The sequence below is a fragment of the Caenorhabditis briggsae genome (genome assembly GCF_000004555.2).
Source record: "Caenorhabditis briggsae complete genome, chrIII, whole genome shotgun sequence".
NCBI lineage: Eukaryota > Metazoa > Nematoda > Chromadorea > Rhabditida > Rhabditidae > Caenorhabditis > Caenorhabditis briggsae.
This window is the reverse complement of record NC_013490.2, coordinates 5,852,708-5,879,247: the sequence shown is the minus strand read 5'-3', so window position 1 is coordinate 5,879,247 and position 26,540 is coordinate 5,852,708. Positions and strand designations below refer to the sequence as shown.

Below are 26,540 nucleotides of genomic sequence, written 5' to 3'. Positions count from 1 at the left end.
ATTCAATGAAAAACAGGCTTTTCAACTTAAACTGTAGGTACTAGAGAAACGGTAAAAAGGTCTGTAGTTTTGAAATAGCGTCCATGCTCTAATAGACGCCCTAGATAGACTGCACTTCGAGCTTAATTATCTCGGTTCCTATAAGAGATATCGAAAATTGGTCATCTGTTAAAAAATTGGTAATAACATGATAACTAATTTTGCAGTTGACAAAATTTTGATATCTCTCATAGGTACCGAGACAATTGAGCTCAAAGTGGAGCTCCATTAGAGCATTTACAGTAATTAAATCCTGATTACACGTGCTTTAAAACGTAATAATCACGTGTTCTACGAGTTGCCACGCAAGTCTCTTTTTTGTATATGTAAATTCCTTATAATTATTTTTTCCATTTCAACGAAAAATTCAATTTTTATTCAGTTTTTTTCACGAGCTTATTTAAAAAATAGACGTGACATTGCTCCGTTCCCCTTATCTTATCATTAAATCCATCTGTAATTTTGCTATAAAAGAAGGAAGATCTCGGATATAAATCAGTTATTGCCACAACTCGGGCAATATCGGAAATGAGAGCTCTTTCGACCGTTCTCCTCGTCGCCGTCGCTTTGTTGACCAACGCCAAGCAGCCGACTGGACGTCACAACACATTCATCGAGGGTGAATTGACCAAGTACAACCTTGATGACTACATCATCTTGGCGCCTGTTGCGATTCCTGATACGGTTGTCAACTACCAGCAGTTGGTTCCAGATGATCTTAAACAGCTGTTGATTGTGAGTTTTACATTCTTGTGGATTGATAAAATGTTATTGTTTCAGGATCACGTCGATCAAGCTTCTAAGGCATTCCAAGGATTGCCTGATACTGAAAAGGCTAGACTCGCCGTCAAGCTTCCTACACCAGTCCATTCATCTCAAATCAAGCCCTACTCCAACGGAAACGTCAAGAGATCGGCTGGAAAGAACGAAATCGATTTAGATGCAACTGCTGCTCTCTACAAACAAGCTCTTGAGTTCCTCGACAAGTATGATGTTGAGTTGAGAATGCAGTAATTCTCATCGCCCAACGAGACGAACAACACAGAAGTTTGTGCCTTCCGCCCCCAGAATGAGTAAAATCGTGTCTTCTGATATTAGTAGTAATTGTGACTTTTAATTGAATGAATGAAGATTTGAGTTTTTGAGTTTTTTGTATGATTAATTGATTCGCAGCCCACCCGTGCTCTTGGAATCTCGGCTCCTATAAGAGATATCAAAAATTTGTCACCTGATAAAATATTGGCGATATTATGATACAAATTTAGTCAGTTTACTACTTTCTCATATCTTTGACAGAAGCCTAGTTGTGTGAGCTCAAAGTTGCCGGTTTGGCGGATTCAGGGTAAAACTAATATGAGGCAATTGCTACTAACGAAAACAGTTGCATTCGATAATAAATGAAATAAAGTGAAATATAAAATTTTAATTTCCAGCTGTCGGTTAATTTTTTTTATACTTTTTTTGTGTTTTTTTTTCTAAATAACCAAAGAGATTACAAAAAAATTAAAACTTGAAAATCAGAGACCAAAAAAAGTTATATCGTAGAAAGGACCCCTAAATTTTAACTTCGAGCCCATTTATCTCGTTTCTTGTTTAAGATATCAAATAGTAGTCATCTGATAAATTGTTCATCATTATCTCACAAACATTTTATCAGGAAAAACCGTTTTGATATCTTTCAACGGAACCGAGATAAAATAACAATGACAGTGTGGGGGACCTTCTATCACAGGTTTTGGGTATCTAAAAAGTGGTTTTCTCAAAATTTTTCAACCCTCGAACCAGATATTCTTTCTTTCTGCGGCTCTTCACATTTAAAATATTTTAACTCACTTCTTTTATTTTGATCCTTTTTCCCTCATTCACACTGTATAATAGGCCTCATCATCTCCTAGGTGTTAGCGGGACTTTTTGAGGATAAACAAGGCATAGTTAGTTCTGGTGTCAGATCCGTCCTCATGGGAAAATGCAACGGATTTCTTTGGTTTTCTAATATATTATTGTTGTTGTCTTTGAAATCTCATTCCATCAACACTAGATCATAAGTCTCCTTCTCACCTGAGTGATGACGACAGTTGAAACTTTGGAGTACAAAAAAGAGATTGATGTAGTGGTTCAGTATGGGAATACCGTAAAACCTGTAATACCAGAGCCTATAAGTTTTATTTTCGAGCCAATTTATTTTGGTTTCAGTGAAAGATATCAAAATGTTGTCAACTGATTAATTGTTTATCGTAATCTCACAAAAATTTTATCAGTTGACACATTTTTGATATCTTGCATAGGAATTGAGATAATCGAGCTCAAACTTGGTGGTGTGGGGAGCCTTTCTATTGCAAGTTTTACGGTGTATGTGCGGAAATTCAATGATTTTCGCAGACAAAAAACATCAAACTTAAACTGTAGTCATACTTTATTGAAATTTCATAGAAATTAAACTAATCTTAAAATAGACAAGTATTCTTCAACGATTAGCAATGACTCTTCGAACGAGACCAACATATCCAACGATATAAATCACAAAGGTCAAATAGATCATTGCTATCCAATTGGTATACAAATTTCCTGGATCGAACGAGAAGTTCTTGACGACAGTTTGTCCACTTTCTTCACACAACGAAGCTGGAATCGATTGTTTGATCCCATGAGGATCCATTGCTTGACAAGTGATGTTCGAAAACTTTTCATGCTCGAATTGGTTGACCACGAGAGATTCATATCCATATCGGAACCACGAGAGATACTGCACCCAACTGATCCACGCGTGCATCTCGGTAACATTTGTGAAGAGTCCTCCAGTTAGAGAGAATACTGTCAAAAGAGGTCCAGTGACTGTGACAGCAATCGCGTAGGACGGAGCAGTCTGGAAAATAAAATCTCACAATCAGAAATTCTGAAACCATTCCTAGACTCACAGCACAAACAGCAATTCCCAATGCAGCAACATTCCACTCAATAATCATACAAGTTATCAGTTGTCGGATAAATGTTACGAAATTAATTGGGAATCCAACAAAAAAGTAAGAAGCCAAAACGAGAACAATTCCATCAACTGTGAAAATCGGGAGAAACGATAGGATTTTGGCAATGTAGTAGGCGGAAATCGGATAGATTCTGTCATCGTACTCGCGGACCAACGGCGGATAATCAGCTGGCATAAACGCTTGAATTCCGAAAATCGTAGAGTAGGTCAATTCAGAAATGTAGTAGAAGAGAGCTCCTTTGTATCCGGCCAAACCATCCTGATCAACATCGAGTCCGTAGAACAAGAGTCCAATGAAAAGGCCCATGAATAACTTTTGAATTAGTTTTGCTTTCATAATTGCGGGATTGCGGATGTTGTCTAACATGTATCTAAAGTTTAAAAAACAAACTTTTGAAGATACTAAAATAATCTAAAACCTATGAAATAGAGCAGCCAGAAGGACGAAGTAGGATGCTGAATGATGTGGAGTCATTGCTCGAACATCTTCTGTTTGGGTCATCAATTTCAGAAGACGCTCATGGTAGATACTCTTCTCAAACTTGTCGCACAATTCTTGGCAACGCTTCTTGCAGGTTTCAGCTTCAGATGGTCGGATTGCCAAAGTCTGGAATTTCCGATCATTATCTTTAGGACCCCCTCCCTTCATTTTCACTGTTCTGACAGCCTGGTAAGATATATCAAAAATCTGTAGCTGCCATTCATTTTGGAATCCCAAAATACCCGGGAGATAAAATATGACACTCAAAAAACAGTTTTTCCGCCGTTCAATATCTTTAGGACAACCTGAGATTTTTGACGTAATTTCACTTATTGGGCCAGATTTTTGAATGAGTCAATGACCAAAATTCTTTTTTGTGATCTAGGTTTTTGTATTTTCAAGATTTTGCTCAACTTTGCTAATAATTTCTACATTAGAAAATGCTACATAACGGACCTAACCTAACCGGACCTATCTACATGGCAATGGTCCCCCCTGGGAAGGAAAATTGACAGGTAGGGGATAAACGGACCTAACTGAAGTAAGGAATGCGCATGTTGAGTTAAGTATGAAATGCGATGACAAGAATATGGAGAGATTCGGTGGATTTTGAAGGGACGGTCTGGGAAAAACTACAGTAACCCAGACCATCAGATGGACAGATGGCTAGAATGTAAAGCTAACGAAGTTTGTAGAAAGCTTGTGAATTAATAAGCTTGTCAAATCGTAAAAAACAAAATCCAATAACTTCCTAACATGAAATAAAAATTTGTTGACCTATTATATTGTCGAATTTAAAAAAGTGGGACCTGAGAATTTGAAAGGCGTAGCTTTTTTTTGATCTACGAAAAAGTGCGGCAAAAACGTAATATTTCAGACTTTTGCATCGATCGAGCTACTTTCGCAATTAAGTTCGGTTTTTTGATGAAAAATATATTCTAGAGATGCTAACCGAGAAATCTAAATTTTGTCTAGAAAATCCTACTAAATTCACAGAAATAATTTTCATTTACTACCGTAGTGTTTTTGGGGCAAGGCCTCGAAAATTGATCTTGTGCTAATTTTGAAAAGAAAATCTGGGAAGATGGAAACTACAGTAACCCGAACCATCATATTGACAAGAAGCTAGAATATAAAGCTGAAGTCGAAAAAAAACATGATCCAGTAACTTTCTAACACGAGTTTTTAAATTTAAACTTGGAAAATGGCTTAGTTCGCCCTAGTTGTGTCTAGTACTGTACCGCTACCTACTGACCCAGTTGACACTTTGAACTAAAAACAAAAAACGAATGCCCCAGGCGGGATTGAACCGCCGACCTTCTGTTTACGAGACAGATGCTCTGCCACTGAGCTATACGGGCGACGTTTGTTATGCAAACATTAAACATACATCGATGAAATAGTCAGCAGGGTTTGTATGGTCGGGTACTTGGTACCCACATGCAGAAAAATGATGAATAGCCTCGTCAATAGCGCCATGGAATGCGATTCGTCCTTGTGCAAGAAACACGACCTGGAAAATTATGAAATTTTTTGGTGAATTCGGTAGGGCGCATTTACCTTATCGAAAATTTCAAAAACTTCTGATGATGGTTGATGGATAGTGCAGATGATAGTCTTTCCCTTTTCCATAGCCATCGCTTCCAGTGTCTGAAATACTTGTATTATTTTTACTGGGATTACTGTAGCTACTCACTTTGACCACTTGAAGGGACATATGAGAATCCAATCCAGTTGTTGGCTCGTCGCAAAATATGATTGGAGGATTGTTGATCATTTCAGTGGCAAACGCTAATCGTTTCATTTCTCCCCCGGAAATTCCTTTTTTGATTCCCGGAATTCCGATTCGACTGTTCTTGGGTTTCTCCAAAAGCATCTCCTTCATCACTTCCTCGACTCGTTTAGTTCTTTCAGATGATGATGTTCCAGGTGGAAGACGAAGTTTCGCTTGGATATCCAAATGTTCTTTTACATAAAAATTTATATATTTTCCTTCGAATTTAAAAATTAAAAACAAACTGTCAGTGTTCCCATAAAAAGATCCTCCTGCTGAACATATGCTGACACACTGGTCACTCCTTTTCCAATATTCTGTCCATTCACCAGAATCTCCCCTTCTACTTCTAATCCTTTCAGATTCCTCTGAAGCAATGTATTCAAAAGTGTCGTTTTTCCAGCTCCACTAGCTCCCATCAAAGCGATCACTTCTCCCGGAACAGCACATCCACTAACACCATTCAGAAGAACTCGTCCTGCTTTCGTTGTTACCTGAATTTAACTTTTTGAAAAAAAAAACCTGAAAATTTTTCTGAAACCTTCAAATTTTTCCATTGCAACGTCACCAAATTGTCCCATTTACCGACATCAATATCATTGTTTTCAGCCTCTCTTGCACTCAAAAGTGTCTTTGTTGTCTCTGAAATTTCCGATTATTGGGTTCAAAGAATTTTTGTCGTACCGTTTTTAGAGGATTCCATTTGCTAGAAATAGTGGGATCCTACCAATCAACAAATCTTTGTCAAATGAGAACGTGGCAGCTGTTTGGAAAAATTGGACTCTGGAACCTAGATTTCCTTTTCACATTTTATTTAAGGGGACTGGAATCTTATAATAGAGGAGCCCCTAACTTTTAACTTTGAGCAAATTTGCTTGTCAAAGATATAAAAAGATGCTAATCGATGAACTGTTCGAAATAATATCAGAAACATTTTATCAGTTGACATATTTTTGATATCTTGCACAGGAATCGAATAGATTCAGCTCAAACTTAACACTGTGGGGTACTTCTATTACAGGTTTTATGGTACCCTCCAAAAACATCAACCAAACAACACTTTTTGTATTTTTGAATTTTTATTCGACTAGTTTTTTAGTGAGTATAAAATCAGATGATGTGTAGAGTTCAATAATTCAAGTTCTTCTTGTAGTGTTAGTTCATCTCCAGCGGATGATAATTCTGAATTAAATTAATAATAAAATTCGTTGATTCAGTGTTTCGAACTCACTTGTTCAGTCCTATAGTACAAATTTTCGAGTTCCATATCTTGTGGAGCCCATATATCATGATGAAATCCTAACAAATGATGTCCAATTTCATAAATATGCTCTGTTTTGCATCCAGGGACAAGAATTGGATTCCAACCGTATTCTGGAATGTAGACGTCCTCATTTTCATCAATTTCCACTTCCTCTTGTTGCTCCTCTTGGATTAATTGTTGAATCATCTGACGTTTTATCGGAGCATACTGTATTGGAGTGAAAGGAACAGGGTACTGTATTGCGTGTTGAATGGGATACTGTAGTTGTGGGTAAGGAACGAAATAATCAAATGGATACGCATTTTGAGGAGGAGGATGGTACGGTATTTCTGTCATCCCATATCCTCCATACGAATAAGCCGGCTGCCATTGGACAACTTGTTGTTGAGATTCTTGAGGAAGAAGTTTTAGAGAAAGAAGGCTTGCTGGTTTCTCTTCTTCAATGGGACTGGAAGGAAGAAGAGGACACACTAGATTTGCTTTCTTTGCATGTCGAACTGGTATAGATTGATAGCTTTTGACAGCAATGAATTGAAGTAGATCAAAACGATAATCGATTGAAACTCCAGTTGAAACATTTACGATTGAAAGGATTGGAATGTATTTGTGACCTGGTTCCAAGTATGCCTGGAAAAAACGTTCGATATAGTTTTTAGTTATTGGGTTACTGTAATTTCCCAAAAAATCAGATTAATTTTTGTCACCGAAGTTTTCAAAGCTCACCATATTCCGTTTCATTGCCCCAAACTCTCTCGAAATCCGCATTTTATCAAACTGTACAATTCTTGAGTGCCACGTGGCACCTGATTCCTTCCGGCTTTCAGCTACTCCCATTTTACTGTAAAACGCATTCTTGACACACACGGACACTGGAACCCATTGATTTCTCCTGAATGTGTATCTGAAATTGGGTTTTTTTGTGAATGGGGTCTTTTGAAATTATTCAAAATTTTGAAGCTAAAAATATCTACCTTGACTCGTCTACCAATTCAATGCGTAACTTCATCAAATACTCCTCATCATCCACCAATCCACTGATCACAAACTTTGGCTCCGGTTGCAGTTTGGCTCCACTCCTATTCACGATCATCTCGTTGATCGGTTCGAATTCTCTATACTTTTCTTCGTCCACTATGACGACCTGCATTGTTTTGGCAACAGTAACGTATTCTGAAGAACTGTGGGGATTCTCTGTCTCTGTTGAGTAGAACGGTAGCCACACGTGGTTGCCGATGGAAGTTTTGGTGGATTTCCCTTCATCACGTTACTAATTATGGTTTTCTAGAACTTTAGGGCCGGAGCCGACAATTGGGGAGCGAAACTTATGAACTCTTGTGACACAGATCTAGAAATATAGCTTTTTCTAATTCTAGTTATATATTCCGTTTTCCCTATTTTTCTAGAACATTCCCTATCTGCCAACTCGCAAACATCATATCAGGTTACGGTCAGAAGATTAGAATCAGATGACGTGACCGTCTATCCCTCTAGACATCTGAATCTCTTTCTCCCTCTCCTCCAATTTTCCTTTTGTCTGGAAGGAGACGTAAAGTGACATGTTATGTTTTTGTAGCAGCAACAATTCGCGCGCGCGCACTCTTGAAAGCTGACCGGAGAACCGATCGTCTTTTCGGTCATGATAAAAGTGCCGCGCGCAACGACCTTGTGTCTCTCATAAGTAAATTGGGATTAGTCACATGTGACTCGTTACGAAATTTTCTGTATATGTTCTGAGATACGAGTCCTCGTCGATCGCGTGATTGAGGTTTTGTAGACAGCGACTTGAATTCTAGCTTGGGTACTGTATTTCATATAACCACTATGTGTTCTATTATTTTGTTACGAAGTCAATGATTCCGGTACAAAAAAATCGAAGCTGTGGGTGAGGAAAGCCGGTGGTCGTCGCCGAGGGTCCCACAACGACAACAACCGTAACCTAGAAATAATTTTATTTTCAGGATTTATTTTCTCTTTTTTCACTGATTTTCTTCGAATGTTCTGTTATTTTTTCCCCAAAAAAGTCGAAATTTTCGATAATTGACTGAAAAAGAAGGAAAATCAAGAAAATAAATCCTCGGAATAAAATTATTTTTAGGTTAGAGTAGTCGCCGCAGTGGGACCTTCGATCCCAGCCACCGGCTTTTATCTTCCTCAGCTCCGATTGTTGTTGTACCATGATAAAATATGTTCTATTTTCTAAATTTTCATTATCCAAATTTTGAAAAATCTCCAGACCAGCAGGCCCGTCTGATTTCGGACAGGCCCCCGGAGTGTGCGAAACAAATAATTCGGAAAATTCCAACCGAAATGCTTCGAGAGAAAAACATGTCTTCCGAGTTTGGAACCATCATTCTAGAAGTCCCAAAAACCAAGCATATTCCTATATCGAGCTTTTTTAAAACTCAAAATATTCAGAGATTCTGAAATTCCTAAAAGTTCCATACCGTACCCCATGGTCTCGCCTACGCCCGTTTTTACATATATCGTCGGGAGCCCGCTCTAGCTTCGCCCGCGTACCTTTTTTATGCCCCTTTTTTTCCGCATCTGCTCCCTCCTTTCGGTTCAGTCGTTTTTCTTCCGCCTAAAATGTTTACATCATCTCTTCGTTTCAGGCGGTGTGCATGACAAAAGTTTCGCCGCACAGACACTCGAATTGTTTATATTACATTGACAGGAATGCTGGTGGCAGATGTGTGTTCCTGTGGTCGCCTCATTTTTCATTAGATTTTGAAGTTTTATATAGTTTTGAAGAGTAAACAAGTATTTTAGTCATTATATGAGTATCTGCTAGAGGTAGATTGAATCTTGCTTGTCTAGCTTTCCGAAGGGAGGTTTTATAATTTACAACTCTTATACTGGTGCGAAAAAAATCGGAGATGTGGAAGAGAAACGCTAGTGGCAGTGCAGTAAATACGAGAAAAAATCCCGAAAAAAATATATTTGGGTTACTGTAGTTTTCGCTGTGTGTTCGACCAAGCCACCGGAATTTCTCTTTCACGGCTCCGATTTTTTTGTACCATGACACTCCTCTGACCCCAATTCCTCGCAGCTGGTTAAACGGACATTTTCTAGGTTCTCTCTTGTTCCGTTCCACGTCACAGACTCCAACTCTCAGAGAGCTCAAAACTTATCATTGTATAGACTCTATCTTTCTCTGAAAAGTCAAATCAAGCAGATACTAATCATAGCCTTCTTCATTCAACAGAGCAAAGAGCTCTAAGCCTCTTTTTGAATATGTTGTCTTCAAGTACAACGACATTGTGTTCGTCGTGCCAGGTACCAGAGACAGGTTTTGTATTTTTTCGAAAGAAAAAAAACAAGATTTTTGTAGGGATACTAGTAATCCAGACCAGTTTTGAAATCTATACGAGATCAGATGTCTCATAGTTTACATTTTCGTAAGAAAATTCCGAAAAAAGTACACAAGACCTCATAAAATCAGAAAAAGGTCGTTTTCGGTGTTGAGTCGACTCTCGTCTCAATCCAATGAAAAATTCCGTTTTTGTTTAGAAATTCAGATAATTTCAGTGTAGTGAGGCAAAGAGTAAACCAAGTAGGAACCAATGAGACGTGTGTCTAAAATGTTTGATTTTCTGAAATTTCGTCCACATTGATAGTCTCACATTTTAACAGAGCAGTTTTTTTTCAGATTTTAGAGCTTCAAAGTAGAGAAACTTTGAAAATTTTACTTTTCTAAAACATCATAACGCGCGTTGTGGCAACTTGCGACCAAAAATTCGAGAGTGGGCAAGGTCCGGCAGCGAAATCTTTAAAAGAGCATGTAATTTATATGATATATTTCTGGCCTATTTTTCTTGTCTTTGGATGACTTTTCGTTCTTGGAAGAAAAAAAGAAATTTGTCGAATCATTTTTAAAAATTGGTGAGAAAAAAATAACGAAAATTACATGTTCCTTTAGGGATTTCGCTACCGGACCTAAGCTCCGCCCACTCTCAAATTTTTGGTCACAACGCGCATTGAAATTGACCAGACTAATATTTTAAGATTGTTAAAATTTCAAAATATTCACAATTTATGTACTTTTAAACTCTTCAATCCCAAAACAACTCTACTTATATAATCCTAAGGATTTTGCTACCAGACCTAAGCTCCGCCCAACCTTGAAATTATGAAAAATTTGAAGATTTGAAATTTTTTAAATGTTGATTTGAAAAATGGAAAGTTCTGATGTTTAAGATTGCTTTTTGATACTCAGAAATTCGACTCATATTAAATTCAGTCATTTCGATCGCTGGAAAACCTTTTTTCCTAAAGTCCCCTTTCCTTCAATATGTAATCCTATTCATGGCCATACTTTCACATATTTTGACCCAACCTCACGCATTAATATTCATCCAGAATCCAATCAACACCATCTCCTTTCTCTCCATCTATCTTCTCTCCAACTGTTTCTCTTTTGTCGAGTCCATCCATCACTTGGCTCCAATGAGTCGGATCCTTCGGGGCGCTTCCTCACTCTCTCTTTGACACGGTGGCCTTTTCTAATGAATTGAAAAAAAGATGGAAAACAGTAGACACATGTTGAAAGAAGAAGCAATTGTCTGTTGTCTCTCATATCTCCCTACTCTCTGCCTGAATTCCTTGGCTCTCCGTGAAATATGGTAATCGTTTCTCTGTGTCTCCTGTTTCTACAGTATCTTTTGTTTGCAATTCACATCAAATGATTTTTGATCGAATTAGAAAGAACTATACAGACTGTGATGGAGCATACAATGTTTGATTATAATTTCTAATATACAATCAAAAAGTCTCATATTTCGAATGAGAGTTCATTTTTCAGATATATCAGCTCGGAAATCGTAAACTGCAGCAGCAACTCGTTGTGTGAAAAGTGCAATGGCGGAGGCTCCTAACTTTGGCGCATTTCTGTCCTCTTTCAGGCGTGAGTTACATTTTATTCTTTCTAGAAGAGTTTTGATTTTTGGCTCAATGACCCAATCTCATTTTCAGGTTTAGTCACAGAAACCCCAAAACAGGGGGTGAAACATTATGAGGGACTACCTTTTATTATCTACTAGAGAGATTGTGCGGACAATTGACAGTATGGGGGCCCTTCTATTACAGGTCTTACTCTATACTTTTGGCAAAGTTTGAGCTCCATAGTTGTCTTGTAAATTACCGAGACCGCATTTCTGTGGGCAAATGCGGTACGGTTTCTCTGATAAGACAACATCCAAACACTAAATCAGACTGATCATAAAGTATCCGATCCCCACTAGCTAAGATCCTATCCGAATTCATAGAATAGGGTACTACAGGGAGACTTCATTAGACTCACCGCGGGTGTCTTCTTTCTGAAGATTTATGGGTTTAGAGGAGACAGAAAATGGTAGAGAGGAGAGGGGAGAGTCAAATACCATTATTCTATGAGAGAGGTGGTCATGTGAATGCACACACTTATGACCCAGTACGGTGAGAACCAGGATCAATTTCACTTGATTTATATCGTAATCTTGATGTATTTTTTTGTGAATTTGATGGGGAAATCGACATTATAGGATTCATCTCACAATCATTGGGAAAGCAGCAAATACGCTTATAGTGTAAAACCTGTATTAGAAGAGCCGGTCCTTTTTAAGGTCATTTTTCCAAAATATTTAATTAAAAAACTCAGTGAATTCTCGCCTCAAATACATGAAAACTCATCAATTTCACCAAAATAGAGCAAAAAATTGTTTCAACAAATTCATGGGAAATTTTGAAATTTAGGGAATTTTTTAACTGAAAAGGTGCTGAAATTTTCAATTAAAAAAAAGCAGTTTTTAAGAACCCTCTCTGTTTTTCGAAGCCCTTCTCGTAGGGCCTTTCTATTAGAGGGGACCTTCTATTAAAGGATCCTCTTTTTGATACAAGTTCTAAGGTAAGTAAAATTTTTTCCATTGATCACTTCTTCTCCATTTGTATTTCTTTCGATTCTCCGAATTCTCTCTATTTCCTACTAGTCATGCTTGTCACCTACTGGCTACATTTTCTCATCCACCCATATCACATATTCTGATTTCTTGTTACTCTTTTTTCCAATTTCCCCTTTCTCTCTTTTTTGTGCCTCACTTCCTATTCATCTCCTGTCTAGATATCATTTGCTCTTATTCCATTCGATTCATCGCCCTCTATTCGAAAGCATTCAGTCAGAAACACAGAGCTCTTTCTATTCTAACCAGCCGGCTGTACTACCCCATTACTCCTTTCTACCTTAATATCCATTACTCTCCTCGGCTACCTATTGTGATTTTAACGACAATTATAAACCATGCCGCGGGAAAAAGGAGTCGTTCCGAGATCATTCCGAATGCAGCATTGGTTGAGCGATCAGAAGCGAGCTCTGGGAATTGGTAGGTTGGGGTGAAATGTGCCATTTTGGGACATGGTACTCTCAGTTTTACAGTATTTTGAGTTTCGTTTTCTATTTCTAAGAGCTTCTAGAGTTAAAAACCGTCACCAAAAAACAAAAAACCAGTTGCGACGAGATTAACTGGTTTATCAAAACTCTCAAAAAACTAGACTCTGAACTACAACTGGAAAAACTCAAATCTAAAATTAGACCAAAAAATAGAAAGTTCCATGCGTATTGTGTGCATTCCATTGGAAAAAATTATTTCAAAAAACGTCCCAGAAAAAAACACCTGTTGATGTGAATCTTAAACAATGTCTCTGAAAAACTAAACTTATGTAAACAATCTGAATTAACGCTAAATCAAGCAATTTGAGCCAGAAAAAATGGCTCAGAGTTAGGAATACCGTATTTCCACTGATGTTTCCTCTGAACCCAAACCTTCGAATTTGAGCTCAACTATCTCGATAATTGAAGAAAGTATATCCGACCTGTATTAGAAGAGCCCCTTTAATTGAGGGACCCCTCTAATAGAAGGGCCCTCCGAGAAGGGCATTCAAAGATATAAGCATGGAAAAATATTATCTGTAGAAGGGCTCTCTTCGAAATGTGTTGTTTGAAAAAATTTCAGTACATTTTCATAGCTTTTCGCTCAAAAACTCGAATAAAATTTTTTTTTGGAAAAATGGCCGGAAAAATAATTGGAAGGTCCCCCTAATAGAAGGGCCCCGGAGGTACCTTGGAACAATAGAATGGCCGGCGCTTCTAATACACATTTTAGTTTTAAATTCTCTCACTATGAGATCCAGACATCTGTGATCATTGAAAATGTTAAAATTAAAACTGTTAGGCCATTATGTTGAAACCGTCATTCAGTTGTTTTTTTTCAATTTAAAAGTACTCATTATTTTTCTGGAACATTACTCCCTCATTTTCTCTGCTCTCTCCCATATGTACCCTTATTCACCTTCTTATCAGTCATTGTACCATCCCTTGTCTCTGTTTTGAACACCTCTCCACTTTCCCTTTTCTGTGTTCAATGTCTATAACTTCTGATCTGATTACCCACTTTCGTTTGTTTTTTGTTATTGGTCTCCATTTCATTTCTTCCCAGTGGACCACACGTCTAGATAATAGCGTAGGTATGAAAAACATGTAGGTGGCTAGACACATCGGTACGAATTGTGTTTCCGGGTATGATTTTGAAGATGTTCGTTAGATCCCTTGCTCGGAATTCTGAGGAAGCTAAGCCAGAGGATGTGAACTGAAAAGTCTATGCACATTTCAAAGCTTTCCAATTTATCTTAAAGTGTCACACGAGTCCCTTCAATTTTATGGTGGGACGAAGAAGTCGCTCAAGAAAATTGGCGTGGGACATCTTTCTTTTAGAAAAAAAGGAAATTGGAAGGAGTAAAATTGGCGTCGCTAACCGACAAAAAACGGTCCATTAAACCAGCCTCATCCACCCATTCTTCGCCGTCCCGCTCCCGCAACATTTTCGATTCATCGCACATTCGGTCGTTCCTCTCTCTCCATCTGCCTTCTTCTCCTCGTTCCATTTCCTCCTCTTTTTTTTTACTATTTTTCCAGTGAAACATTACGCGCGACACAGACAAAGTCGGTTTTTTTTGTTAGCGCTCTTCTCGATTACAAAGTCTCTAATTCTGAATAGAATGGGAAATTGAGAAGCACAGAGAAATGGGGCACTATTCTTCAGAACATCTAAATAAAAGACCGAGGGCTTGTGACCCCACGGACAGGAGAGAAATATTGAGGATCCAGAAAAAGGACAGATGCAGGGATTCGGTGTCTTTTAGGCCAAGTGAGGCAAATTTATAGTTTTTGGAATGACGAGTCTAATTCTCTAATTTCGTTGAAAAAAAACCTGAAAATAATGGTCAAAGCCTAGAAAATCAGGTACCGTAAAAATGCCTTGGTAATTCAGAAACTATCAGGTCACACTGGATTTCCTTATGTCTAGACGATCCACTTGAAAGTATCTTAAAGTAACAGTCCAACAAAGTTTTAGAAAAAATTCAAAATATTTTTTCCCAGACTCTGAGTTCCAGCTTTTCTGTCAAACTTAACATTGCATTAGACATTGAAATATACCGTATTTCCTTTAATTGAAGCCCACCCAGATCGTTAACTATGACCTTGATTATCTCGATTCCTGTGAAAGATATCAAATATTTGTCAACTACTAAATTGTTTATCATAAAATGATCAATATTTAATTGGTTGTCAATTTTCGAATATCTTTCACATGAATCGAGATAATCAATCTCAAAGTTGACGGTTTGAATGTGCTTCTATCAGAGAAAATACGGTATTCTACGGTAAATACGGTATTAAACGAAATGCTTGTCAAGTTTTTTTTCTGAATTTTCACAGTCTGACGGAGCGAAAAAATAGTTCTTGAGAGAGTGGGAATGTGAAAAAAAAAATTTTCTAGAAGGATCTACGGGTCTGGGAGTTCCGAGCAAGACTGGAAACCCAATCTCTCCAGGACGATTCCTAAATCTTCTACCTTCTGAAAACCCTTGTCCTAACCTCACTAAGCACTTCTTGTCCCTAAACACAATATCAAAAGAAATGTCCCTCTCGGTTAGTATAATCGTCACCTGCTTTCCGATTCTCCCGTCAAAATCCTCCTCCCACATTCAATCTTCATTTGTCTCGTCCGTCCCTTTTACCAAATACCGCCTTCCATGTTAATTCTTATCAATGACACGATCACGGAATAACACCAAGAGACCTATACTATGGTTTTTTATGTCTTTGTCCGGTGGATCGTAATCTAGATTTACTGGGAGATCCCGCGGGCACAGTATCAGTTTCCACAGATTGATTTTTAAAAATATGATCTCAATTTGAAGCCATTGAGTTATCAAAAAATTGAGAACCACATAAATAGTACCTCCACGCTTTCTCAACCACCGTCACTAATCGAAATGACCTCCCTTAAAAGAGACCATTTGGGTAGAAAATGTGTTTCTTTTAATTCTCTTCTCGATCTTCGTTTTTAATTTGATTCATTATCTATTCTGCTTAAGATTTTCTTTGGGAGGTCCTTAAAGACTCATCTGAAAAAAAACATGTCTATAAAAATGGGGCGGGGTACCCAGATAAGCATCATAGGAAAACGACCCAATATAATAGGTCTGGTTCCATTTCTATTCACTCTTTTTTGGTGAATTTCGAACACACAGACAGTGAGGAGGACACGCGAATCAAAAAAAGAAGGGAGGCGGATTAAATGGAGACGAAAAATGTAATAAAAAAAGTTGTCGCGAGGTGGAAAAAGGGCAGAAATGGGGAATAGACACAAAGGGTGAAGAGAAAGAGTAAATCTACTGATTCTCCCGCTTTTTCCAATATTCAGTCGGTGTGAATTTTTTCGAGGCTTTTTTGAAATCAAATTGTGATTTTTAGTCCCAATCCACTTTTCGAAAATCCCAATCTTTGGAATTTTCAAAAACCTTTTCTTCGGAAAATCCCAGTTTTTTCGAAATTTCAAAATTCCTGATTTTTTATAAATGTCTCAGAATTCCAACTGAAAACGTTCGGATAAGAGTCAAAATATTTTTTAAGCATTTCTGAAAGTTAGTAACTTCTTAAAGATGTTTTTAAAGTTTTTCACTGGTAACTTCAGCGAGTTAAACAATCAGAAATTTTTGAGAATTGAAGTTTTCTTTAATAATATGTGCATTTCGTCTACGGCTCTTTAACCAACAGCTATTTACCGTAATACTTCTAATAGAAGGGACCCTAACTTTTAACTCTGAGCCAATTTATCTCGGTTCCTGTTAAAGATACAGAAAAGTTGTCTACTGATAAATTGTTTATCAGAATAACATAATTAATTTATCATTAGACACATTTTTGATATCTTGCACAGGAACCGAGATAAATGAGCTCAAGCGAGGGTGGGCTTCTATTAGAAGAAATACGGTAATCAAGGTCTAAAAATGTGGTCATCCTTGACATTTTTGAAAAGTCTTTCTGTGTTCTGTATGATTTTTTAATGTAAGCTGACCCAAGAACCCCATATGTTTAGTTAGAAGTAATGTGTATCGAGAACACTTCTGAAGACCTCCTTGGCGAAACGAAGTCCGTTATATTAGGATGATTCGCCGTTGTTTCTGACACCCATATTTCTTTAAAAATAATGAGCAAGCCGTTATGACTCGATCCAATTTCCTTTATTTTTTCTCATCTATTCAAGGACGGGGCGAGAAAAAAACCGCGACATGGAGGTATCCCTCCCCTGCGTTTTGCCTCCCGAAAAACGAGGACTTCTCGTTCCAAATATTTGCTCCCTAGGCCACCCCGTTAGCTTTCCTATCGGGAAGTTAGCACATAGAAAAACAGAGACTCAAAAAAGACTGTCTGAAAATGAGAGTGAGAGATGTTCAGAGAAAAAAAAAATGAGTGGGGACGCAGTGAAAACGAACCGTTGTTCCATATTTTATCACACAAGAACTCATACAATACACCGCCCTTTTTACACCCGTTTTCATGTTGGTTTTTCTTTGTGAATTGTCTTTTTTTTTTGAGAAAAAAGGGTGTCGGGTTACTGTAAGTCTATTTGTAAATGTGTGTACTTCGATTGTTGTCCTTTTGATCTGCCAAAAAGGGTTTTTAAACGTGCGCTCTTGCAAACTGTTTGCTACTTACTCACTTGTCCCAATTTCAGAGTTTTAGGTCAGATTATAATTTTTTCGAGAATCATTTGAATCGTCAATTTTTGAATTTACAGTTTTTTCTTGTCCGGCTGCAATAAACATTACGGTGAAAAATTTATTTGAAGGCACATTGTGGAAAGCGAAAATTGTTGAATAATTGACTGCGCATTCGATACCGTATCTCTAAATCAATTTATTATGACTCATTTTGCGTTGTTTTTCTAGATTATAAGGAATTCCGCTGATTTTTCATGAGAATCAGAAGAAAACCAACAAAAAAAACACAATTCTGATCGGAATAGGCAAAAATAAAACAATTTCGAAACACGATATCAAAGGCGCATTCATTTACTCAAAAATTTTCGCTTCCGACAATGCGCATTTAAATAAATTCTCGTCCGCAAGGTTCATCGCCGTCGGACAAGAATAATAGTCTGCTCCTGAAGGTCCCAGAATTTTCTCAAACTTTAAGGTTAAAGGAATGTTTCTGTAAACCGACATCGAAGGGAATTCTCGCATAGTAATTCCTCTTCCGATTATTTTTCCTCCTGTTCCCGCGCCCTCCCCGCTCCTCACCCCGAAAAAAATGTCTGGGAGGTCTCGCTCGTTCTCCCTCCCGGAGAGTGGAACTTGTCTGGCTTCGCTCCTCAAATCAAACACTATCTCAACGTCCCAGACACTTTTGATATGTCGCCTGGCGAGGGGAGGAAAACCGAAAAAGAGGAACGACGGGAAGAAGAAGAAGAGGGCGAGTTTCTCTGCCAGTCTCTCCAACTTCAATGCTCCATTCGCCTTTCTTGATTCTTTCATTTCCAAACATTCGTCCATTTTTGGATGCAACAAAAAAAACGAAGAGACTGGTAGAGAGGAGGGAAATCGAATTGAGGAGGAGAAGGAATTGAGAAGTTTTTTCTGCATGGAGGTATTTGAAGTGGTACCGAGAGAAAGATCGATTCTGAATTCTTGAAGAGCATCCCCTTCTTGACCTTGTTTAATTTTTTGGTGTTTTTGAAGACTTTCCAGGCTTCTAAACCTTTCAAATCATTCAAATAAGCTTCTGAAATATTCTGTGGATCTGACAAGAGCAACTGAATTTCTCTTCTCTTTTCTTACTGTATTCATAATAATTTACCTAATCATAAAATTTTGGACTCTATTTCACTTGTTTCAGATCCCATTAAATTGTTATACGTCTCTGAATTATCCTATTATTGAGCTCATGTCTTCTGGCTTAAGCCCCGCCCCCATATTTTCAATGCTCGTAAAAAAAGGGGCGGTCCCTAATTCTCCTTGATCGTTTTTTTTCTTAGAACCGCTATTCCAAATCCATTCCACTCCTGAAAAACTTCTGGATTATAAGATCAGGGAGTTCTCGATTTTTTCGGATGAGAGATTTAACTAATCCCTTTTTCTAGAATTAGAAAAATATCTGAAAATACAAAGTGGACGAATTGATCAGTTGAAATTATTAATTCTGCTGTAGGGTAATCTGTGTGTAGCCTACTGTAATCTTTCCAATTTTTTCACTGTCAGAATTTTCTGTTTACCGACCTGGTTGCAGCGAAAAATCGAGAAAATATATGCGGGAAATAAAAACATTTTCAGGTTACGGTAGTTGTCGTTGTGGGACCTTCGGTCACGGCCACCGGCGTTTCTCACCAGTTGATCCTCTAAGATTTTCATGGTCATTTGAAATGCAGCGGATATTTTTGCAAAAACAATACAAGGCCACCTAGTTAACAAAACCTAAATCTTTACCGCTGCATCGTTTATTATTCTTTATGTTCTTCTTTTTCTTCTTCTTCTTTTTATTTATTTTCTCTAAAGTAATCTAACAAATCCGTTTTTATGTTAATGATTCCTTCTGCCTTTTCCTTTCTTCTTTTACCGCCGCCTATGGAGAAAATGCAACATTTTCAAATTGTCTGCCTGTTGTCTTCTAATTGAAATTCCTCCCAGCCTCCACCCTAGGTGTTGTCGGGTGGCCCATAAATCGTCGATTCCATCCTTTCGGGTTGCCTTCAGATTGCCTCCAGCCGAGGTCCGATACATGAAGAAACAACAGAAAAGACCCGTCTGAAGGCACTATAAATCTCGGTCCGAAACGACCCCAGAACTTCTTCTTTTTCGCTTTTTGCCTCTCCCACTTTTCTCTCTTCTTTTTTTTAAATTGAATGTTTGGAAACTTTTTACTGGGACCGCCCATTTGATTTTTCCTGAGGAAAGTCAAAGGAAGGGTTTGCAAGTTTTTGTCCGGTATCATACTATCAGTTATGAGTTTCTCCGTTTACTGATAGTCCATTTCTTTTAAGAAGATTTACCGTAAGCACTCTAATAGAAGGCCATCCTATACTTTGATTTTGAGAGCTTTCCTGTAACAGATATTAAGAGGTGGTCAACTGACAGAATATTTTTGATATTATGATAAACATTTTATCAGTTGATCACTTTATGTTATCACTTACATGCGCCGAGACGAATCAGCTCAAAGTATAAGCATTGGGGGGCCTTCTATTAGAGTTTTTACGGTATCTTGGTCGTTTTCATTATCAAGGGTTTCATTATAATAAAAAAGTCATAAGCTTCTCTAAAACAGTAGGAAATTAGGATTCTTCTGTAACTTTTTCAGAACTGAATACAGTAATAAAGCTCCCAGAATTAAACTCCTCACATAAAGTCAAAAACATCTCGAATCGAACAACTTTTCTATTTTTATCTGCATTGGACACCTGTCAAACGGTTATAGATGTTTCTAGATTTTAGACAGTCATACTGTTTTTAAGAAATCGTCAGATAAATATCGTAAACCTGTAATAGACGGGCCCCACATTGTCAACTTTGAGCTTAATTATCTCGATTCCTGTGCAAGATATCGAAAATATGTCGACTTATGAAATATTTGTGATATTATGATGAACAATTTATCCGTTGACAACTTTTTTGTATCTTTAACGAGACAAGCTGGTTCAAAGTTAAAAGATAAAGGGCTCATTCTATTATAGGTTTTACAAGATCTGGGGCTGAAATTGTAAAATACAGACTTCCTTGAAACCCCCAAAATGACGATTCTGATTTATCTCGTTACTTCTGACCTCATCAAAGTAAACACTGTGGTTTTTGGTATTTTTAGTTGTAAGTTGACTAAAAAATGAAATGACACCATTAATTTTGATTTTCAGAATCACTTGTATTCCTTGACTGATCATATCATAATGTACATATCCTTTGAATGCCCTTTTCTTGCATTTTTCCACTATATAAACTCAATTTCCTTTTTTCTGTCTACCATATTTTTCGTCCGTTTTCCAATTTCCGTTCAGTTATTCATCAAAAATGTCAAATATACTCATCCGACCCGTTTTCATTTAATTTCTTGTCACTTGGTTGAATATGAATTCAATTCCACTTCTTTCCTCCCATTTTTTCATTCCAATTGCTCCATGTTTCTGGGGGTTTCTGTTTCAAAAAAAACGTCATAGAGCTCTAGAGCTGACTCCTTTTCTCTCTCTCTCTCTCTCTCTCTCTCTCTCTCTCTCTCTCTCTCTCTCTCTCTCTCTCTCTCATTTTTTNTAATTCGCAACACAGCAGGAAACCAAACGATTAAAAATGGAAGAGAAGCATGTTCGAGTTTTTTTTATGATGTAGCATTTTGGGCTACAGTACTCGTGCGGATCCCTGTTTAGAATTTCAGACCTAAAAAACTTTGATTTCTATTTGCATGAGCAATTAAAATTCATAATGAGGATCCACAGTAATCTTCCTTGTACTTCCGGTTCCATTCCTCTTCTTCTTCTTCTGCCCACATCCTCATTTTCAGCCGCCATTCCTTCTATGCCTTCTCGGTTTTTTTCTTTTCCATTCCAGCCAAAAGAGCCAGCACAACCCCTGAGGCCAGTCCTGGACAAGCCTCTCTCCGAGCAGATGTTTCTTTTTTCTTTTTCATCTCATGAGATCTTGTACTCTTCCTTGTACCGATAGAGTAAACGAAAGATGCGAAACGTTAGACAACTTTACAAAAAAGAACACTTGGCCTTCTGAAGTCGGCGCGGTGGCCGAAGGGCTCGCCGTGTCTCTTCGCCAACGTCTTCTTCCTTTTTTTCCTTCCTTTTTTGCTTCTTCTTCTGGACCATGCTTTTTTGAAAAGAGCTCTCACATCGATAGACATGCAGGGGCATTAGTTAAGAATTCCTTCTTCTGCTTCATTTTCTCTTTTTTTCGGGTTCTGTTCTCTTTTTTCTCGCTTAGAATGGTTAGAAACACTCGAGAAACACTTGAAAAGGTTTTCTTATTAGGTTACTGTAGGTTTTGAATTCTGGAAATTTTTAAATATTTTTTCAAAAAGGCTCAACTGATAAAATGTTTGTGATATTATGAGAAACAATTTATCAGTTGACAATATTTTGATATCTTGCACAGGAACCGCGATAATTGAGCTCAAACTTGACAGTATGGGGGCTCTTCTATTACAGGTTTCACGTTACATATATTGCTGTTTGATAATTAAGATACCCTTCAAAAAATCATTTTTCCTCTCTTTTCTAGAAGCTTTGACCCAGAGCCACCCAGTCGTTCCTCTCTTTTGAAATTCTACACTTTTTCGGCCCCCCTCTCTGCTAAAAATTCGAGAATCGCGGGCACGTCATCAAACATTCGAAGCTCTAACTTTTCTGTTTACATTATTTTTCTCCTCTCTTCGTTTTCTTTATCTTCCATTAATTACCCCTTCCTTTTTCTTCATCCGACGTCTTCTAACGCCTAGAAGACGAGGAGCTCTACCGTAATCCTTTCATTTCCTCTCCTTGAATGTCTCCTTTTTTGGCGCCGAGTCTCTCCATCTTCTCAAATGAATTCTTGCTGGGAAATTCTGAGTTTCGCCAAAAAGCTAATTAGACTAAAACGATAAGAGAAGAGGCTTTGAATCAAAGTTTGGCGGCGGGAGTGGGCGGAGCCCAGGAGCACAACCCTGCGAAAAAAGACTCATGTTTCCAATTAGGGTTATTGACGTAGGTACATGAACATGAGAGATGCTAGATATCAGATTTTTTTCAAGTGGCGGTCTAGATTACGGTAATTAGAAAATACTAAAAAACTTGTTATGAAAGGGGTTTTACGGTAATTGGTAGAATGCAAGATTTCGAAAACAAATTATAACAATATATATGTTATTTTCAACGCCTATTACTCAACACAGATCGCCTTATTTTTGATTGTTTACAGATATAAATTTCTGGAAAAAATATCTAGTTTCTCTGAGCATTACCGTAATGCTACGAATGTATAGACTAGACTCCTAAGGGTCCTAAGATCCTGATACAAAACATATATACAATACTGATAGTGTCTACGTAGTCATCAGAAAAACGAAAACACCTGATTCCTGTAATTGACTCTTTGGCTCTTTTCTCTCCGTTCCACAATTCCACATGTGTTCTTTATCGTTCTCTTTTTTCTTTGAATCCGTGCTCCAACCGAAACGCATGTTTTACCCTCAACCACCACCACCACACGTTTCAACAATTCTGGATCATGTTGCTCTTTCTTCTCTCCCTTCCCACCAAACGGGACTACAACGGGCGGTCGGAGGTCCTCCTGCTCGATTTCTCGCCCTCCGACGACTCGCCTCTGCAGATCTCTTTCTCCTCCTCTTCTTCTTTTTTTCTTCTTCTTCATCTCCTCCTTCGTGTTCTTTTCCTCTTTTTTCTCGTTGGCGCCCGTTGGCTCTTGGCTCCTTCGGGCCCGGCGACGGGAGCGACGACGACGACGACGAAAACGGGACGTCGCAGGATAAGAAGAAGAAGAAGAAGGGGATGGCTGTCTCTCTTTTTTTTTCTAGTGCATGGGGGTTGGATAGAGAAAGAGAAAGGTTTCGGAGCAGGAGCTACACCTCTCTCTCTCTCTCTCTCTCTCTCTCTCTCTCTCTCTCTCTCTCTCTCTCTCTCTTTTCATTTTATAAGAGGACGCCGTCCTTTTTTTTGTCCTCCCTTTTTTCCTTTCTTTTTTTCTCGATGCGTTTTTTAATCGAAAACTTTAAACAGATCTTTGTGCATTGAACTATTTATTATGTTTCAAAGTAGATACTCTTTTTGGTACTACCGTGATCCAAGTTTTGGAAATTATAGTTCCAAGAACAGAATGCTAGTTGTCTTCTTATACAAGATCTTATCAAAATATATCGTACTTCCTGTAATGGAAGCCCACCCGAACCATCAACTTTGAGCTCAATTATCTCGATAATTGAAGAAAGTATATCCGACCTGTATTAGAAGAGCCCCTCTAATTGAGGGATTTTGGGTCGGCACCTACTAGAGGAAATACAGTAGTATCTAAGAATTATAAAATTAAGGTGGTTAGCATGTCCACAAAACTGAAATCTAGCCATACATCTTTTTAATCTGAAGTTTAGCCTTAATATCCATAGCGGATTGCAGTTGGAAAGTTCCAGGCCTATGCTTGGACGATAACATTTACCGTAGCGTTGGTCCAGACGCGAAAGCTTAAAGTTAAGCTCAAATATAATCAACAGAATACAATACAGAATACAAGAATCGTACTTTTTCATTTTCTTCGGAATATTGTCTATTCAAAATAATCGCGCGAGTGAACGAGTAAAAATGTCTGCGTCTCTCCAGCGCCTCTACAGGTTTGGAGACTCTCTACACGTTTTATTACTCGTTCACCCGCGCGATTATTTTGAATAGACAATACATGAATCGACCTCATTACTTACAACTCTCATCATTTGTGCTTCTTCTACATATCTCATGACATATATCTTGTACAACTATACAAACACCTTGTGAGTTGTGAATAGAAATAGAATCAACTAAACGTTTCTCGTTATTTTTTTCATCTATCCAATCACTTTTTTTTTCTTCGAAAGTATTCGGGTTAGCCGGAGAGCCACTGAGATGTATAAAATGTTTAATGAAACTTTTGGTTGCCGCACTACCTGGCGCCACCAGTGTCAAGTCGAGAAATGAGAAGCCGAGTTTTTTATGACTTCTGATTGATTCAGAAAAGAGATTGAGCAGTTGTCAGAGCATTGGTTTTTCGAGTTCTAGGGAGAAAAAAAAGTTCGGGTGCCGAGAAAGAGTGGCGGTGATTCACGAATTATGCCGGTGGTGAATTAGATGAGATAACTGCTGATGCGCTGATCGAGGAGTTTTAATGAAAATTGCACGAGATGATATAATACACCTTAGGGGTACAATAGATCAGCGATTCTAGAAGCTTCCATGGATCTTGATATTACTCTTGTCTAACTAACCTAAGCTCCGCCCACCCTCGAATTTTCGGCGTCATTGAAATTAGCCAAGATTAATATCTGAAAAAAATGGATCCGGTCTAATTCCTTGTTTTTACCTGGTTACTAAATCCCTGATCATAAAATTTTGTATTTCTTATTCTTATTCTCAGTACCACCGTGTTTTCCCTTGACAATACATTCTCGATGTGTTTTGTTCCATATATGACTCCGTGTTGCCAATTCTCTTCATCTTCTCAACCGTTCTGTAACAAGAAGAAAAAAACCATCCGGCCCAAAAAAATTAGCATAATCTTTCGTTTCTTTCTATCGTGTTTCGTGTTTCTCAGTGTCACTTGCTTCTCTCAACCTCTTTTTCTCTTTCTTCATTTTTCCATCTTTACCAGGAATAGTGCAACTCCATAAAACTTACAAAAGATCGTCTTGACAAGAAGAGACGGAGACAAGAATCTCTGTCTCTCTTTCAGAAGAAAACGAACTGATGCGGCGCGGAGGGCAACGTTTTCTGCGTCGGAACCCATAAAATGTGCGCCTCCGTCGGTTTATGGGAGGGGGGGGGGCGGTATTTCGAAGTGTGTTCTCAGTGTGAAAATGCTATTGGAAAAAAAGAGAGCATGAGGGGACTAGAGAGATTCGAGGGCTCAATGTTGCAAGAACGCATTTTTTTTTGCCCGGACGGCTCTTTCTGTGCTCCAACATCATTTTGGGGAGAGCCAATTTTTTTAAGCTGGTGGGGCTTTACTTTCCTTTTTTGCGAAATAATCCCTTTCCTGTCACTAGGATTTTCATCGACAAAAATCAAAGATTTTCATAAAATTTTAAACTACAGTACCTTCAAAGGCGCATTTCATTTTTGCTGCAAAAGCTCACTATCAGGCACGATCAAGTGTTACTGTAATTAATTTGGTAAAAAATGCTGTTTTCAGCTTTTTTTTTCTCTGAAAATTCATGTACATTTTTTTTTTGCAGTTGGATTTGTGCGAAACTTTTTTTTTGAATTTTCACATTTTCGAAAATATTGTCGAATTAAAAAAAGTGGGACCTGGAAAATTTCGCGGGCGGCTTCCCGGTCAATTTTCGAGGCCTTGCCTTAAAATCACTACAGTAATAAACGAAACTTATTTCTGTGAATTCAATGGGATTTTTTGGACAAAATTTAGATTTCTTGGTATGAAAATGATCGCTAGCATCTCTAGAATCTGTTTTTCATCGAAAAACCGAACTTAATTGCGAAAGCAGCTCGAACGAGCTAAAAGTCTGAAATATTACGTTTTTGCCGCACTTTTTCGTAGATCAAAAAAAGCGACGCCTTTCAAATTCTCAGGTCCCACTTTTTTAAATTCGACAATATCTTTCAAAAATAAATTGGATCCTACAGTATCTTTAAAGGCGCATTTCATTTTTGCTGCAGAGGTCCCGGCACGCTTGACTACTACTGTACGCAACACGATTTCTAAAAGTGTAGTTTTTAAATAGCTCTTTTTCATCGAAAATTCATGCAAGTTTCTACTTTTAACAGTCGAAATTGTGCGAAATTTGATTTTTAGTTTTAAAATTCTATTTTTTTGTTAACTGCACAACTCGAAAAATAGCTTCCTAACGTCTGTTTACTAATTTTTGCATTCTTTCATTTTTCTGAGATTTTCCTGATTTCTTTTCTTTCTCGATATTTAGTATTCATCGCAATGATTGTAA

At 37.9% G+C, this 26,540-nt stretch overlaps 7 protein-coding genes and 1 non-coding gene across 8 annotated transcripts; 5 read left to right on the top strand and 3 right to left on the bottom strand.

Moving 5' to 3' along the window:
- Nucleotides 1-567: 567 nt before the first annotated feature.
- On the top strand, nt 568-1,053 carry CBG13192 (the record flags this gene model as incomplete). Its single annotated transcript, XM_002641295.1, has 2 exons — nt 568-774; nt 820-1,053. 2 exons carry the CDS (start codon nt 568-570, stop codon nt 1,051-1,053), a joined length of 441 nt encoding a protein of 146 aa, XP_002641341.1.
- A 1,450-nt stretch (nt 1,054-2,503) lies between these two features.
- Nucleotides 2,504-10,975, bottom strand: Cbr-wht-8 (the record flags this gene model as incomplete). The annotated part of the gene is made up of 11 exons (XM_002641294.1): nt 2,504-2,902; nt 2,955-3,393; nt 3,442-3,629; nt 4,894-5,016; nt 5,064-5,153; nt 5,200-5,475; nt 5,523-5,771; nt 6,509-7,168; nt 7,265-7,442; nt 7,513-7,711; nt 10,915-10,975. 11 exons carry the CDS (start codon nt 10,973-10,975, stop codon nt 2,504-2,506), a joined length of 2,862 nt encoding a protein of 953 aa, XP_002641340.1.
- Nucleotides 4,794-4,864, bottom strand: CBG28474. The gene has a single exon. It is a non-coding gene (tRNA).
- Nucleotides 10,976-12,909: 1,934 nt separating the features above from the next.
- On the top strand, nt 12,910-12,975 carry CBG25860 (the record flags this gene model as incomplete). The annotated part of the gene is made up of 1 exon (XM_045243830.1): nt 12,910-12,975. One exon carries the CDS (start codon nt 12,910-12,912, stop codon nt 12,973-12,975), a length of 66 nt encoding a protein of 21 aa, XP_045099378.1.
- Nucleotides 12,976-18,167: 5,192 nt separating this feature from the next.
- On the top strand, nt 18,168-18,548 carry CBG25859 (the record flags this gene model as incomplete). Its single annotated transcript, XM_045243829.1, has 1 exon — nt 18,168-18,548. One exon carries the CDS (start codon nt 18,168-18,170, stop codon nt 18,546-18,548), a length of 381 nt encoding a protein of 126 aa, XP_045099377.1.
- Nucleotides 18,549-21,021: 2,473 nt separating this feature from the next.
- Nucleotides 21,022-21,060, top strand: CBG25858 (the record flags this gene model as incomplete). Its single annotated transcript, XM_045243828.1, has 1 exon — nt 21,022-21,060. The coding sequence occupies one exon, from the start codon at nt 21,022-21,024 to the stop codon at nt 21,058-21,060; it is 39 nt and encodes a 12-aa protein (XP_045099376.1).
- A 1,223-nt stretch (nt 21,061-22,283) lies between these two features.
- CBG25857 lies at nt 22,284-22,319 on the bottom strand (the record flags this gene model as incomplete). Its single annotated transcript, XM_045243826.1, has 1 exon — nt 22,284-22,319. The coding sequence occupies one exon, from the start codon at nt 22,317-22,319 to the stop codon at nt 22,284-22,286; it is 36 nt and encodes an 11-aa protein (XP_045099375.1).
- A 3,439-nt stretch (nt 22,320-25,758) lies between these two features.
- On the top strand, nt 25,759-25,842 carry CBG25856 (the record flags this gene model as incomplete). Its single annotated transcript, XM_045243825.1, has 1 exon — nt 25,759-25,842. One exon carries the CDS (start codon nt 25,759-25,761, stop codon nt 25,840-25,842), a length of 84 nt encoding a protein of 27 aa, XP_045099374.1.
- Between the last annotated feature and the right edge of the window lie 698 nt (nt 25,843-26,540).